Genomic DNA, 15,753 nt, shown 5'->3' on the forward strand with positions numbered 1-15,753 from the left:
TTGTGGCGGGCGGTGCACTCAGCACCACCCGCCACAAAGCCAGGAAGGCATGTTGTGCACTTCCATGCAATACATGGCAGGCACCCATGGCATGGAACTGCAGGGGGGTACCATAGGTACCCCCCATGTGCACCCCCCTCCCCCCAGAGTCCCTAGGGGCCCGCAACGGGCCCCCAGAAGCAATTCCCGCATGCCTATCCGTGGCAGCAATGCCGCCATGGAAAGGCATGCTTCCACCCTCATAGTAATATGGCTGGCGGTGTCTAACAGAGTCCGCCACCATATAAACTGCTTTTCCACCCGGTAGGCAATCGGGCGGATTGCCTACCGACGGAAAACAGGCGGATGGTCTTCCCATCCGCCTGGGTCCCCCCCGCCATGGTAATGTGGTGGGGGGGAAATTGGTAGCGGGTGGAGGTTTTTGGCAGGCGGATCGCCACCGCCATACGGGCAGTGGCAATCCGCCCGTTATCCTAATGTGCCCCAGAGTGTGTGTAATATAAAAACTAAAATATTGCAAAACATATTTATTAAAAATAGAAAACGAAAGTAAAAAGAAGGTAAAACTTTTTTAATATAAAACCACGTTTTGAGAAATTGAATTTTAAAAACTAAAAGATTGAAAAACATTAAAAGTCGTTTGCCAGAGAGAAAAAATGGTAAAACAAAGTTTAAAAATAATATTAAATGTTAACAAATTTAACATGTCAAAACTTCACTGTGGTGAATAATCAGCAAAATTGCTCCAGCTCTAGACTTCATCTTTCGATGCTTTTCAAGAACAGCAGTCTCCAAGTGGGCATTTGCTGTTGTAGTAAAAACCCCAAAAAAAATACCACAAAAATAATCTGAAAACACCCCCTTCCTCTCCCATCTCTCGTGTCACTGTAAACCGAGCGCCAGTCTGCCCTGGGTGAGTCACGAAGAGAACAGCGAGGCAGCAGTCGAGCCTGAGCCCATCTATTCTGAGATGGAGAGTCAAATCGAGCCAAGCACGGCGGTGAGTACCGGCCTGACTGTACTACTAGTACCAAATGATTCATCCCGTCTCCATCAGACCATGACAGGACATTCTCTCTTTAGGTATATGTCCCCTGCTGCTCAGCCAGTGTGACTGTGAGGTAATAGAATTCTGATGTGTGCATGATTTGAGTAAGGGTCAGTTGGAAATCGGGTGGGCTGAGCAGCAAGGATGCTGCTCCCGGTGGGGCATCTTTTATATCAGCTTTTCCTGTAACTTAAGACTCTCATCCTAAAGAATAAACTTTATCCTGCTATCACCATACTACTGACTACCCTGCATCTTCATTAACCACAATGGCGATGAGGATGCTTTTTTTCATACCAACTTTTCCTGTAATTTAAGACTCTCATCCTAAAGAATAAACTTTATCCTGTTATCTCCTTACTACCCTGCATCTTCATTTACCACAATGGCAACGAGGATGCTTTTTTTCATACCAACTTTTCCTGTAATTTAAGACTCTCATCCTAAAGAATAAACGTTATCCTGTTATCACCTTACTACCCTGCATCTTCATTTACCACAATGGCAACGAGGATGCTTTTTTCATACCAACTTTTGCTGTAATTTAAGACTCTCATCCTAAAGAATAAACGTTATCCTGTTATCACCTTACTACCCTGCATCTTCATTTACCACAATGGCAACGAGGATGCTTTTTTCATACCAACTTTTGCTGTAATTTAAGACTCTCATCCTAAAGAATAAACTTTATCCTGTTATCTCCTTACTACCCTGCATCTTCATTTACCACAATGGCAACGAGGATGCTTTTTTCATACCAACTTTTCCTGTAATTTAAGACTCTCATCCTAAAGAATAAACTTTATCCTGTTATCTCCTTACTACCCTGCATCTTCATTTACCACAATGGCGATGAGGATGCTTTTTTTCATACCAAATTTTCCTGTAATTTAAGACTATCATCCTAAAGAATAAACTCTATCCTGTTATCACCTTACTACCCTGCATCTTCATTTACCACAATGGCAACGAGGATGCTTTTTTCATACCAACTTTTCCTGCAACTGAAGCCTCTCATCCTAAAGAATAAATGTTATCCTATCACCTTACTACTGGCTACCCTGCATCTTAATTTACCACAGAAGAGTTTCCTTTTTTAATTTTAAATGTCATCGTTTTAAAATCGTGTATGCTAGTTTGTGATTGTTAAAAATGAAACTAACGAATTGAAGTACAAAAATGTCTCACCAGCTATGCTTAGATGTACGAGGTGTTTTTAGGCAGAGGATGGAATGACGTACAAATATTAAAATCCTCAAAATAAAGTACATATTGTGCAGCCTTGAAGTTCTTTAATGTGACCTCGTGTCTGTTACGTCTGATTTCAAAGTGTCATATTAATTAAGTATGGTGTGAAAAAACATAGGGAAATGTGTGTGACATTGAGAAACTAGGCACGTCATAAAGAACACAAAAAATGATTATTTCTTTTAATTCACAAAATCCCATGGTTTAAACTATCCTAATCTGAAGATGATTTTAATACACGAAGAGTTGATAAATGTACTGTTTCTTTCTCTCGCCATCTATCACTGCATATCTTGCATACTTTCCTTCTTTCTCCATCTATTGCTTTCTTCCCTTACTTTCCCTTTGTATCTCTTTTTCTTTCTTTTTTCTCTATCTTTCCCTTTTTCTTACTTTTTTCTCTATTTTTCACACTATCTCACTTGTTTCTCACTTTCTCTATCTCTTTTTTCTCTCATCGGCAAAAGAATAAATATTACGATTTTTTTAGGATATAGATTTGGAGGGGTTCGCCATTGTTGGACATAAATGCATATACTATTTCCCTTCTTTAAAATCACACAACTACAAAGTGGCCATGGGAGAGAGATCTAATATTGTGGCTCCGCTTTAAATAGAAATGACCTTGACCTACAAGTTAAATCTGGGCACTCGATGGGTATACTTTTTTGTGCACCGAAGACCATCTTCGGTGCACCAACAAAAGTCTCAGTTTCTGATTCCCAGAATCAGTATCAGGGCATATATGAATATCTCATCAAGTTTAGTTTTGAATTGGCATCCTTGTACCCGTAGTCCTTAATTTATAATGGAATAAAAACGACTACGAGTACCAGAATGCAAGAAAGAAATTGACTGGGTAAGTCACTCCTACAAGGCACTGTGGATCTTAACAATCCTGTGAGTTCTGTCTAGAATTCCCCGTGAAGAAGGAACTCCTAAAGTTCCAGTAGGGACACATCTACTCATACTGTGGATTATCCACAGTCGGAAGTTTAGGATTGGGGTGGGATTCTGGGAAGACAATTAAATGCATGAAACTCTCTCAAAGTTGGAACATTGGGAATACTTACATCTTTTACCATGGCCATTACCACCATAAGCGGATGTGTAAATCTACCCACAATTATTTAGTGCTCCTCCTGGGAGGGAAAGAGGCAGCAACACTTGAAAGTTTGCAGGTGCAGAAAAGGGTATTTCTCCACCAGAATACTATTCTATTGGTGTACAAAACAAAAAATAAAGTATCAAGCCTAACTGGTCAAATCTGCCCTGTGGACAGACCGTAGGAGTAAGTGTACAGTAGAGAGGCTGCTCCTAGGAATCAACAATTACTCGTGGGGTTCACAAACTGTGGGAGCAAAGCTGCGATTAATATATTTCCGAGCCCTAAAATACTGTGTGCCAAAGTATTGTTTTACATTTTGGGTTCATATTTACGCCACTAGTCAAGGGTCCTTAAAAGTAAGTTCATCTTTAAAATCTCTGCTTCATTGTTTAATAGGGGGCACGAACCTTAGAATTGTGGCAACACAAGATTGCACTAAGGAAGTATTCAGTTAACAGTATTCATTCTCTTCTTTTCTTGATTCCAATCTATTTTTATAATAGGAACAGCAAATTACAGACAAAGCCACTTTTCGTGCAAAAGAGGTACAGATAAAAAGCAGAGACCCAAGCAAACAAAGTGTTGGCATTGCCAATAGGTCCCAGCCTTTAAATGGTGAACGCTGACATATTGGCTTTCCAAATGGTTGTCTGCATTGGCACTGTACACATGGTGTATGCATAGAACACTTCCTTCCAATTTCCTTCTCCCTTGCCCTGGCCCCAGTGACTAAGCCCCCGCATCCCAAGAACACCTGGGTTAGGAAATGGGGCCAACCCGACATGCCTTCCTTCTGCTCGTCTCTGGCCAAATCCAGCCCTGACCTCTCCGGACTTGCAGCCCCTACCCAGCTGGCTATCATTAACAACTGGCTGACCCAAGCGGGCGACGAATTCGCCCCTCTGAGGCGAATCACGGTTAAGCGAGCTCACGCCGCTAACCGTTGGTTCACCCCAGACCTTAAGGAGAAGAAGCTTGCCGCACGCAGAGCTGAGCGAGCATGGAGAAGAGCGTATTGTCCTGCTTTAAAAGTCACTTATCTATCTGTTCTCAAGAAATATAAACAGGGCATTCTTCACGCCAAAACCGAGTTCTATTCTAATAGGATATTGGCAGCGGAGTCCCAATCAAAAGAAATTTTTGCTACCGTGCATGAATTGGCCTCATCTGATAGAACTACGACTATGATCCCCCCCTCCCAATCTCTTTGCGAGCTACTCAATGTTTTTTTCGTTGATAAGGTCGCAAAGATCAAAGCCAACATCTCCCCTCCATCCTCTGCATTCATCAATCCCTCCCCTCCTCCCACCATCTCCAAATTAACTACCATCCCCCTTTTGACCAAAACTACACTCCTTCCCCTGCTTCAAAGGGTGAAGTCGGGCTCTCCTCTGGACTTTGCCCCCGCCTGTATCCTTAGAGAAATCTTCCTAGCTTGTCCTACCCCGTCACTCACACTCCTCAATGACTCACTTGGTAAAGGGGTTGTTCCTATCCCTCACAAATCCGCGGTTGTCATCCCCATCCTAAAAAAGGCCGGCGCCGATCCATCATCCCCTTCGAACTACCGTCCCATCTCTCTCTTGCCTTACCTCGGTAAGGTTTTAGAAACTCACGTGACCAGCACCTTGAGCACCCATGTGGAGATTAACCACTGCCTCTCCCCCTGCCAGGCGGGCTTCCGGCCCCTCCACTCTACGGAGAAGGTGGTGATCTCAGTGATGGACGGACTACGCGAAGGCATTGATACCAACCTCCCGCAAGCCCTCATTCTCCTAGATCTGTCCGCCGCTTTTGACACGGTGGATCACTCCATCCTTCTTACCCGTGTCAGGGCGGCGGGCATAGAGGGCTCAGCCTTCGCGTGGCTCGAGTCCTTCCTGAGCGAGAGGGCTCAGGCGGTCCATCTTGCTGGTTTCACTGCCCCCCCCGTAAGGTGGTGTGTGGCGTTCCCCAGGGCTCTTCACTTTCCCCTCTCTAGTTTAATTTATACATCTACCCCCTTATTTTTATGTTACAGCAGCTTGAGGTCACGGTGTTCAATTACGCTGACGACCTCCAGCTAATTTTCAATCTTTCCCATTCTTCCTCATCCGCCTTGAATGTCCAAACTGTTATGCTGTTCATTCAGGACTGGATGAACTGCAACCACCTCAAACTTAATCCGGACAAGACGGAGTTGGTCTTGACCGGAGGTGGTTGCAGTCCCTGGTCTCCCTCCCACTGGCCCCCTTCACTTGGTGTTCCCCCACTTCCTGTTCCTAAAGTCAAAACTCTTGGTATTTTCCTCAATTCCCAACTCTCCGTTAACTCTCAGGTTAGTTCTGTTGTGTCCTCTTGTTTTTTCTCCCTTAGGACAATCAGGAAGATCTCCCGCTTTTTTTCCCTCCCGGCACTAAAAATCATCGTAATGGCAATGGTGCTCTCACGCCTTGATTATGGCAACATAAACTATAATGGCGCGCCGGCCTATGCTATTCACCGTCTGCAACTAGTGCAGAACCAGGCTGCTCGCCTGATTCATGGCCTGCCCGAATTTCATCGTGCCACCCCTTTACTGCAGACATTACATTGGTTGCCTGTGAAAGAGAGAGCCCTATTCAAACTTGGCTGCCTCACCTTCCAGGCCAAAATGGGCACCGCTCCGGAGTTCATATGTTCTGCTATCAAGCCTTACATGCCGGGTAGAGAACTCCGCTCCACCCACATGGCACTCCTGTCCACTCCAGAATTCAAAAAGAAGAAGGCTGGTGGAACCAAATTTTCTGTTCTCGCCCCAGCTTTCTGGAACTCCCTCCCTGTGGGACTTCGCACTTCACCTTCCTATATAGAGTTCCGGAAAAGCCTTAAAACTTTTCTTTTCTCCCGAGCTTTCGCCGCCTAATTTCCCCCTGCCGCTGCCGCTGTTTGCGATCTGAAAAGCGCCATGAAACCGCTTGGTAAAAGTGCGCTCAACAAATGTTTTTAAATTCAAATTCAAATTCAACACGTGGCGGACATCTTAGAACGGTAAGAGAAAACATTCCAAAATGGCTGTCTATAAGGCACACGTATTTTGGTGCCTCTGGGCCCTGAAAAAAAAATGAGAGGAGCAGCTCGAGGGAGGATTGGGGATTGCCAAAGTGGGAAGGGAATGGACAGGGGAGCAATAAAGAACAACGGATAAGTAGTTTGGGTTGGAGGGGGCAGGTAGTGAGTGTGTGTCAAAATGAGGGGCGATAACATTTTTCAATTGAAAACTACCCTGGGCTGATACCAAGGCTAATGGAGAGAGCTCTGAGGCAATGCCCAGATCCACCTGTAAATTGCTGGAAAGGGCTGTCCAAGATCTGCTTTCTGTAAATGCATATGTATGTATGCATATGTTTTGTGTTCTGGTGTGTATTGTGTGGAAGAAATAGATCTTGTCAAACTGTCTGCAGGCGAGACCTAAAAAAGTAACACAGTAGGTCCAATATTCATGGCAAATTAAATATAGATGTTGCTAATTATTGCAAGATAACATTTTACAGTGTCTACAACAGGGGTCTCCAACCTTTTCTATAATGAGAACTACTACTGATCAATGAAAATAATCCTGCACTACTGGAACAAAGGAAATACATACCAACAGCTATAAATCTCTTAAACACTTCAATTATCATTCAAAGTGCAGCTTTAAATTTAAATATGTTTTTGATTTTCATTCATTTTGTTTTCAGACATCAGCAGAACACTCTGTCAAATTACACATTTTGCTGAAAGAGTGGGACTTGCAAAATAACAAATATCTGTGTGACTTTGCTAAATAGAGAAAGGAGACAGGTGGATATATTTCGCATCCCACAGGTAGTCACAGTGTGCAGTCTGGAGGTGTATAGTGCTGCCTTCTTAAATGTGGCTGAACCCTCTAAATTACATACTGTGCAGCCGCTGCCGGTAGTGGGAGTACCGGCCGGGCGGTGATGTGGGGAGGGGGAGGGGCAGGGTGGGGGCTAGTAATGTATGGAATCTGGACCTTAACAGGTAAGTAACCATAAAAATAAATAAAACGAATTTCATTGCGCGCACTGCATCGAATTTGGTGATGCAGTGCGCACAACAAAATTACTAGCCCCCACCCTGCCCCTCCCCCTCCACACGTCATCGCCCGGCCGGTACTCCCACTACCGGCCGCGGCTGATACTGTGCTGGGCTGCACTTCAGAGAGCTACTTCCAGGGTACTGTTAATGCTACCGGTAGCTCATAAGCTATCCGTTGGAGACCCCTGGTTTACATCCATGACATTAAGGGGCAGATTATGATTGCGACCGTAAAAGGTTCCAACCTTTGGTCGGAGCCTGTACGGCTGCATCATAATGGGCCGGCCGGTTTACTTTATGACCACCTCATTACGATGGAGGCAGCCATAAAGTAAAGCTGCTGGTCATTCCGGCTGGCTTCCAACAGGCTCGGAGAGCCCGTCAGCCAGTCAGAATCCGGCCTGTGATCTCACGGGCGGGCCTTTCCGGAGATTACAATGGCTGGTTTTGGCACCCTTTCCATGCCGGATGAAGTAGGTGTAGGTGCTTTGGCGTGGCTGCTCTTCTGATGAATATGTGACTACGAAGGCCACCACCCCTCCTTCTTACCGAATCTTTGGTATCCCCTAAAGTCTAGGGTACATGACGTTTTGCGCATGACATTATCCCAGGTAGGATTCACTTGGGCACACTTTAGGTGCACTTCCCCACCTTAGGTTACAAGGTCATAGGGGTCACCTGATATTCACTACAGTAGGGATACGACAGCCCTGACGAATTCCCAGACCTCTTTGGCTCTTTGTGTGGGCAGAAATATGTTGGTTTATTGAAAGATGGACTGGAGACAATATTTTCTCTAGGGTCCACTGACACACTTGGTATTAGTGTACCTCAGGTCCTCACGAATAAAGGTGATAACCGAGGAACCTGATGGTATTTTTAATCAACTGCATCCTGCTTTTGTCTTGCAAGTTTTATGTAAGAACTCCCTCCGCCCGCCAAAAGGCTTCGCGGAGGTTGAGTCCACCCTGGAAGCACCATCTTACTAGGATGGGGAGAGGATGCCTATGTTGAAGCATATCACAATATTGTGTGTGAGGCATCCTCTTCTATCAAGGATGGCCTCCTAGACCATCTCAGACTACTCATGACTTAAACTTACAGCGATTAGACTTCTTTATTCCACCACGTTTTCTTACTCTTTACATTTAGGGTCCGATTCCGATTTCAGCTGGATCGGTCACTGCCGGCTGGATTCCTTTCAGACCGAGCCATTCCGATGGGCTCGGTCGGAAAGGAATCCGACTCGGATTTCCGGGTTGCGGACGACAGACTCGGAGAGCCTGTCCGCAGTCCGGAAATCTCACAGTACCCCCCCGGTCGACTCTTTATGACCGAGGGAGTACGATGGGAGCTTTTCACTGCCTTTTTGTGCCGGTCTGTCCGGCACAAAAAGGCAGTCGAAAGCTGTCTCTGGGGGCCCCCAGCAGGGCCCCCATGGGTGTGAGGCCGCCAGATGGCGGCCTGCTGGCACCTGTGGTACCCCTCCATTGATCCCTGCACCCGGTGGCAGGCACCTTGGGGTGCCGGCCACAGGGTGCAGGGATGAACTGCACGCCTGCTTTACACAATGCAGGCATGCATTCCGCTCAGAATACATGTTTGCATTGTCAGGTATACATGGGTCGCATCGTTCTAGCAGGGCTGTAATCGACAACAGCAGGTCGGTCAGTTACAGCTCCTGGCCGATGTCGGACGGACTCAGGTCCGTCCGACATCGGAATAGCCCCATTAGTGTTGGCAACCTACTTCTTTTGTAGTTATTGTTTTGTGATTAGGGACAGTGGTGATGCCTCGTCTCATCCCCAAACTCTTTCTTTAGTGGTTTAAATTAAAACAAATAAGTTATCATCAATCTGCATAAATCATGTGATATATGATGACACATTTGGCTTCTAAAACATATGTATTTTGGGGTGCCCTGTCGGATGCTCACAAAAATTCAGATCACTACTGTTTTCATTATATGATTACCCTGACCAGGGGTAACAACAAGGAGGCACAAAAGAGAATTGGGAAACATCCTTTACAACGAAACTTTTACCACGAAGTGCTGTTACAACGCAAGTATTACAACGAAAACCTTTACAACGCATTACACTGGGGGGCGCTCTAGGATAGGGAATAGTTTTAATTTACTATCCAACACCTTCCCTAGTGTCCACGGGGACTGGAGTTGGAATAGTAAATTAAACTATTCACTATCCAGCACCCCCAAGTTTAATGCGTTGTAAAGGTTTGCGTTTTAATACTTGCGTTGTAACAGCATGGGTGGTAAAAGAATGCGTTGTAACGTCATACATCCAAGAGAATTTAACATTTTTAATGGACAATTTTTTAGAAATTCTGCCAAAATATAAGTCAAGACAGGGTCTGCTATCTGAGGGAGTGCTCCTCTTTCTTTTATTTTTGACCCACTCTGAGGATGCCTAAATACTGATCAACATTCTGCATTTGCCTCTCTCCACCCACCCACACACCCGCCAATAAATCGTCCAGTCAAAGACACCTGATTAACAAGTGTTCTGCTGAAATTATAGGTGAGAAATATCCTCCACTCTTCACTTCTCTGCTATCAGACAAATCACCTATATCAATATATTTATACTTTGACGTCATAGCTAATCAATAAAACCTCCAGTTCTGCAGTACCCATAAATAACTGTCCCATTGTGAACATCCCTGTTCATGACCTTTATACATAGTATGAGTCAATAGACTTACTTTGTGCCAAGATACCAGGACCCATATTTACAAAGAGTTCATGCAATGCAGGGCAGCAAGCAAAGCAGAACTAAAACCTTGGGGTTTCTATGTTCCCAGTTCATAAGATGCATCAGGGTCATTGATATTTTGCTCTCAGAATTAAATCCTCATATTGTGTTTCTGAAAAACAAACTAAATGTACAGTAGGTTAAGAAAAGTGCATATTCAGCTTTCGTTTCAACCCTGACGAAAGTGCATTTGGTGCACAGAAAGATGCATGTTCTTCACAGAGCTCCCCTCCAGGCAGACGAGAATATCCAAATATGGTGGCCGGGCCTCCACTAAGGGAGAAGAGCCAACGCCTCTGCTGACCTGCAGGGCTAGTGGGCTGTCTGGGGACAAGAGGTGAGTATGCAATCATTTGTTAATCCCCAGCAACTTTCTCCGGATAACTTATGCAAGTAACAGAAAGATTACTCAAGAAAAGTACCTGTAAAGGCGAAACGTGTTAACTCGAGGGCGTATATGTTGATGCCATATGTTATACCTCTTTTTGACCTGCAGATTTCCGATTGGGAGGGTAATACTGCACTTGATCAATACCCCACTCCCTACCCCAGGTGGTACACCATTCTGCAGCACTTTGCACTAGAAGATTTGAAACATTATGAAGTCTTGCAGAATCCAAGCTTCTTTCTCCCATAATTAATTACATTACACCTGAAGGAGGTACATTTTTAGCTCACAACCAACTAAAGGTGATATCAGCTACCACGTATACTCTAAAAATGCTCTGGTAAGGAATGTATGTACTAGTTTTCATATGGCTACACCTGATCTTTGATAGTCTCAATTATAATCTTTCATGGTTATGATTTATGGCTGTTATTACTAGTGCCTTCCTCATTTAGAGACAGGTAGTTAACTGGGCATCTATAAGCATGGATTTTGACTCTCGTTCGCTACAGTAGGGTTGATGTTCTCCACAGTATCCACGTAAACTATTATCTGCCATTTCAAAGCCATCATCATACCGGATATCCATGCAAAATGACAAAATATCGAAGACACAAATATCGTGGGACATAAATATAGTGTCAAAAATATAGAGTAGAAAAATATTGTTATGCTATACTACAATGTAAATAACAAAAAATATATATTTTTAAAAATAGTTATACACTAATATCGAACACAAGAACATCGTTTTTAATATAAACATAGTTAAACATAGTAAACATTACATATATTAACAGAAATATAATGTAAATTAAATATATTTACATAATTTAAAATGATATATAAATGTTATACTCATTTAAAAAAATCACATATACATATGCATAGGTTTATTTAAACATATATAATTTAAAAATATTATTAAAATAATAAAGATAACTCATATTACAATTCACACAAAATAACAAATATATATTATATGTATAATTTTTGTGTTTGTAACATGGGTCAAATCGATAGTAAGCACTATGAAAGTGTTTGTGATGTTGTCAAAAACATTTTGCACAAATCACCTATCTGAAAGACTTATGTTAAGGGTGGACAGACATGTTTTGAGAAAAACAAAACGAGGAAACATGCTTGCAATATATGTTTATTTGTAAATATGTAAATATGTACCACTCTAAGATGGCGCTGGTTATCACCAGTTGGCCTGTAGTCCTTCCTCTACCTCAGTAATTGTTTAAAAACAGGATGTTGTATGAGGGTTATTGACATTGAGAAAGGCTAATTGCCGAAACGCGAGGGCGTCTGTCATGTCTAAATTAAGCAACCGTTGGAAATTTACCCCGGAGTGCGGAGAATTCTTTGTTTTCAAACGGAGGAGTTGGAGCATTAATATTGGCGGTGACCACATCCGCTATCCGCACCCGTCGAAGAGTGCACCGCTACTTCTGGTTTTTTGTAGCTGGGTCCGGAACGGACAGAAGGCGGGGCACCGCGCTGAGCCACAGGGAGAGGATTGTCGAGCATTGCCTGCTGCGGGTGAAAGCGAGGAACGGCGCTTCGGAGGGGGCGCGGTGAGACGCGAACATCGGCGCTGGGTAAGCGAGACGCCTGTCCTACTGTTTTCAGAATTAAGAGACAGGGATGCGTGGCAGCGCGACGTAAGGGGTATTTTTCCTGGAAGGAGCTGCGTGCTATTGCACGAATATTAAGAACTTGTGTGTCCTAGACATCAGCCCTCAGACACCAATATGTTTTGTGAATCAACCAGGCATGAGGATGCCAAAGACATGTTCAAGAAATCGAATGGAGGCGGAGCTCCACCGAGCAAGCAAGATCCAAAGCAACCGACAAGCAAATTTAACGAGTCAATGTTGAAACTGGAGCGCCTGTACGAGCGCGAAGTCAGGAAGTGGTGGGAGGCTACTAGCCTTCAGGGCTATATTGAGGTGGACAGAGTCCCTAGGGGACTGCGTGTTTACACCGTCCCCTCATATGAAAACCCCGACCCCCAACTCCTGACTGACTGGGCGGAACACACCGCCCATTACTGCAAAGGAACTTTGGGACTGCTTGTGAAATATGCGTGGAGTGACCGCGATAAAACTTTGGCAGAAATTAAACAGATGGAGGAGGATTTACGTAAGGAGGAAGACGATAAGAAAGTCACTGATGCCTTGGATCAAATGAAACCCAGATTATTGAGATACGAACAAAAGATCAAGATGCGCAAACAGGAAAAGTTCCAAAGGGACGAAAGAGATTACGCGCAGGGCAGAGTATTAACCTACGCTAAAAAATTTGATGTCCCGAGGAAAGAACTGAGTTCTAAAATAGTGCCAACGACGATAATTGGAACATCAGAGTCTGATCTGACGGGGAATGAATCAAGTGATGACCAAGCCACACTGGGAGCAATTGTTGGAGGCAAACAAACCCCTTTTCAGTCAGAATTCCAAGTTATTCGACAGTCATGGCTAAGGGGAGGAAAGAACAAGCCCCCAGAACCAAACACAAGCGTAGGAAGACAAGGAGATCTGGCGGTGGCAGAAAAGCCAAAAAGTGTGACTTGGACCAACCGCAGAAGGAACAACAGGAGGTAATTGGAACTAACAATCTCACAGTGGTGAATTTAACACAGAAACCACTAACTGACGCGGAACAAAAAGTACTAAGTCTTGGCCTGACCTTCTGCCCTGATGCGCACCTGGAATACACTCAGACCAGGATTGACCTGTTTAGCTTCATGAGGAAATTGAAACTTCATAAGTATTTCAAAATCAGGACTCATTTGACAAAAAGCAAAAAACAAACAGCGAGGTTAACAGCAACAGACAGATTGACTGTGAAGGATCTTACAGGAATAGAAACACTTGAAGATCTTAGAAACGAAACGATGGCAAATATATCAAGCAGCCAAGAAGTAGTGGAACGAGCCTTAGAGGTTGGGATTGAACAGGACAGGGAGGAAAGCCCGTACAAACCATCCTCCACTTTCAATCCACAAATGCCATTTGATGCCCTGGACACATTTTCGGATGCAATGATCAAAGATCTGCAACATTTTCGTAAAAATCAAAAAATGGAAAATGGCGGTTTAAATCTTTCCCAGGAAGAAAAATTGGCGTTAACGAAGTTGGCTAATGATCATTCAATTATTATAAAGCCCTCTGACAAAGGGGGAAATGTCGTGGTGCAAACAAGGGATGAATATCATAAAGAGGCGATAAGGCAGTTATCAGATGGAAAAAGCTACGAAGTAACCACTTTCAAAGCATACTAACAGAGTATCCAAGCATATGACGAACTGATAAGTAAGTGGTACAAAAAAGGAATGCTTGGGGATGAAGAACACTTATACCTCCGTAGTTCTAATCCAACCTGCCCGACCTTTTACCATATCCCCAAGTTGCACAAAGACAATGTACACCCCCCAGGAAGACCGATCGTTTCTTCAATGCAAGGACTGACGGAACATGTTTCCAAGTTTCTTGATTTTTTCCTGGCAAGTCTTGTAAAAAAGTTAACCTCCTATGTAAAAGACACCAAGGACTTTTTAACAAAAATCCAAAATGTGCAATGGCAACCTGACTATCTACTTGTCGTCCTAGACATAACAAGTCTTTACACTTGTATCGAACATTCAAAGGGAATCGAGGCAGTTAATGTGTATTTGCAAAAAAGACAGCTGAGATATGCTCAGCACAACTGCATGTTATTAGAATTTTTACAAATCTGTTTGAACAAAAACATTTTTCTCTTTGAAACCACCTACTACAAACAAGTGTCTGGTACGGCGATGGGTACCTGCTTCGCCCCCAGCTATGCGAACCTGTTCGTTGGCTGGTGGGAGGAGCAGGTGCCCAGAACCTACAGTGACGATCTGTCAAATGGTAGAGTGATTAGATGGCATCGATATATCGATGATTTATTTATCATTTGGCAGGGAACTGAAGAGACTGCCCTGAAGTACTTCGCGAGTTTGAATAACAACAATTTAAATCTGCATTTTACGGGCACCATTAGTCCATGCTCTGTGGACTATTTGGACCTTAAGGTACAGATTATAGGGGGTCAGATTGAAACATCTCTGTATCGTAAAATCACTGCTGGCAATTCGATACTTCACGCAACCAGCAGTCACCCACCCAAATTAGTGCAAAGCATCCCCTATGGGGAACTATTAAGATTAAAAAGAAACTGCACGCGCGATTGTGACTTTGATCAGGCTGCCTCGGAATGTCTGGCTAGGTTTGCCATTCGTGGGTATAATCCCACATCACTGAACAAAACACTGTGTAAAGTGAAAGCCATGACCAGGGAGAGTTTGTTGGGTGAAAAGGAAGATAAAAAATCTGTAACCGGCAAATTTAGACTAATCACCCCTTATTCATCAGAAGCTAATCATTTGAAATCTATGCTTAGAAAAAATTGGCACATTTTAAAAGCAGACAGTGTCATTGGTGAGGATGTCCCTAATTTTCCCCTAGTCACATTCAGAAAATCCAGGTCTATCCGTGACAAATTGGTACACAGCCATCTTGAAAAAATACCTCCAAAAACTAACACCTTAAAGCACATGAGAGGTTTCTTTCCATGTCATAAGTGTAAAGCTTGCAGTAACAGCAAAAGGACCCTTACATACACCATCCAAGATACTGGTAGGGTGAAAAAGATCAGCAAGTTTATCACTTGCAGTACACCATATGTTGTGTACTGCTTAGTGTGCCCCTGTGGGCTCCAGTATATTGGAAGCACAGTACATCCGTTTAAAATCAGGATACTGGAGCACATGAGGGCCATTGACAAAGTGGATCAAGCATAACCCGTGGCAAGGCACTTCGCAGATAAGCATAAGGGTGACCGTAACCAGTTACAGTGCTATGGCTTAGACTTAGTCCCTGATAACATCAGAGGGGGGGACAGACTTAGAAAACTGCGTAGGTTGGAGTCAAGATATATTATTGATCTCCATACCAAAACGCCTTGGGGTCTGAACAGTGGGGAAGACATGATGGTACACATAGGTATATGAATGAATCACAACATGCGTAGAAACTTGACATATAACCTGTGAGGTGTAGAGCTTTGGATAGAGACTTAAAATCTGAATGTA

At 43.7% G+C, this 15,753-nt stretch overlaps 1 protein-coding gene across 1 annotated transcript in view; it reads left to right on the plus strand.

Moving 5' to 3' along the window:
- The first annotated feature begins 925 nt into the window (after positions 1 to 925).
- The window catches only part of CCR10 (C-C motif chemokine receptor 10), a 188,405-nt gene continuing 173,577 nt past the window's right edge, over positions 926 to 15,753 (plus strand). The window contains exon 1 of the mRNA XM_078641405.1: positions 926 to 1,000. Within this exon, the coding sequence (XP_078497531.1) occupies positions 971 to 1,000 (30 nt within the window). The 5' untranslated portion in view covers positions 926 to 970. The remainder of the gene's footprint in view (positions 1,001 to 15,753) is intronic.

The sequence above is a fragment of the Lissotriton helveticus genome, chromosome 5_1, assembly GCF_964261635.1.
Source record: "Lissotriton helveticus chromosome 5_1, aLisHel1.1, whole genome shotgun sequence".
In the NCBI taxonomy this organism is placed as follows: domain Eukaryota; kingdom Metazoa; phylum Chordata; class Amphibia; order Caudata; family Salamandridae; genus Lissotriton; species Lissotriton helveticus.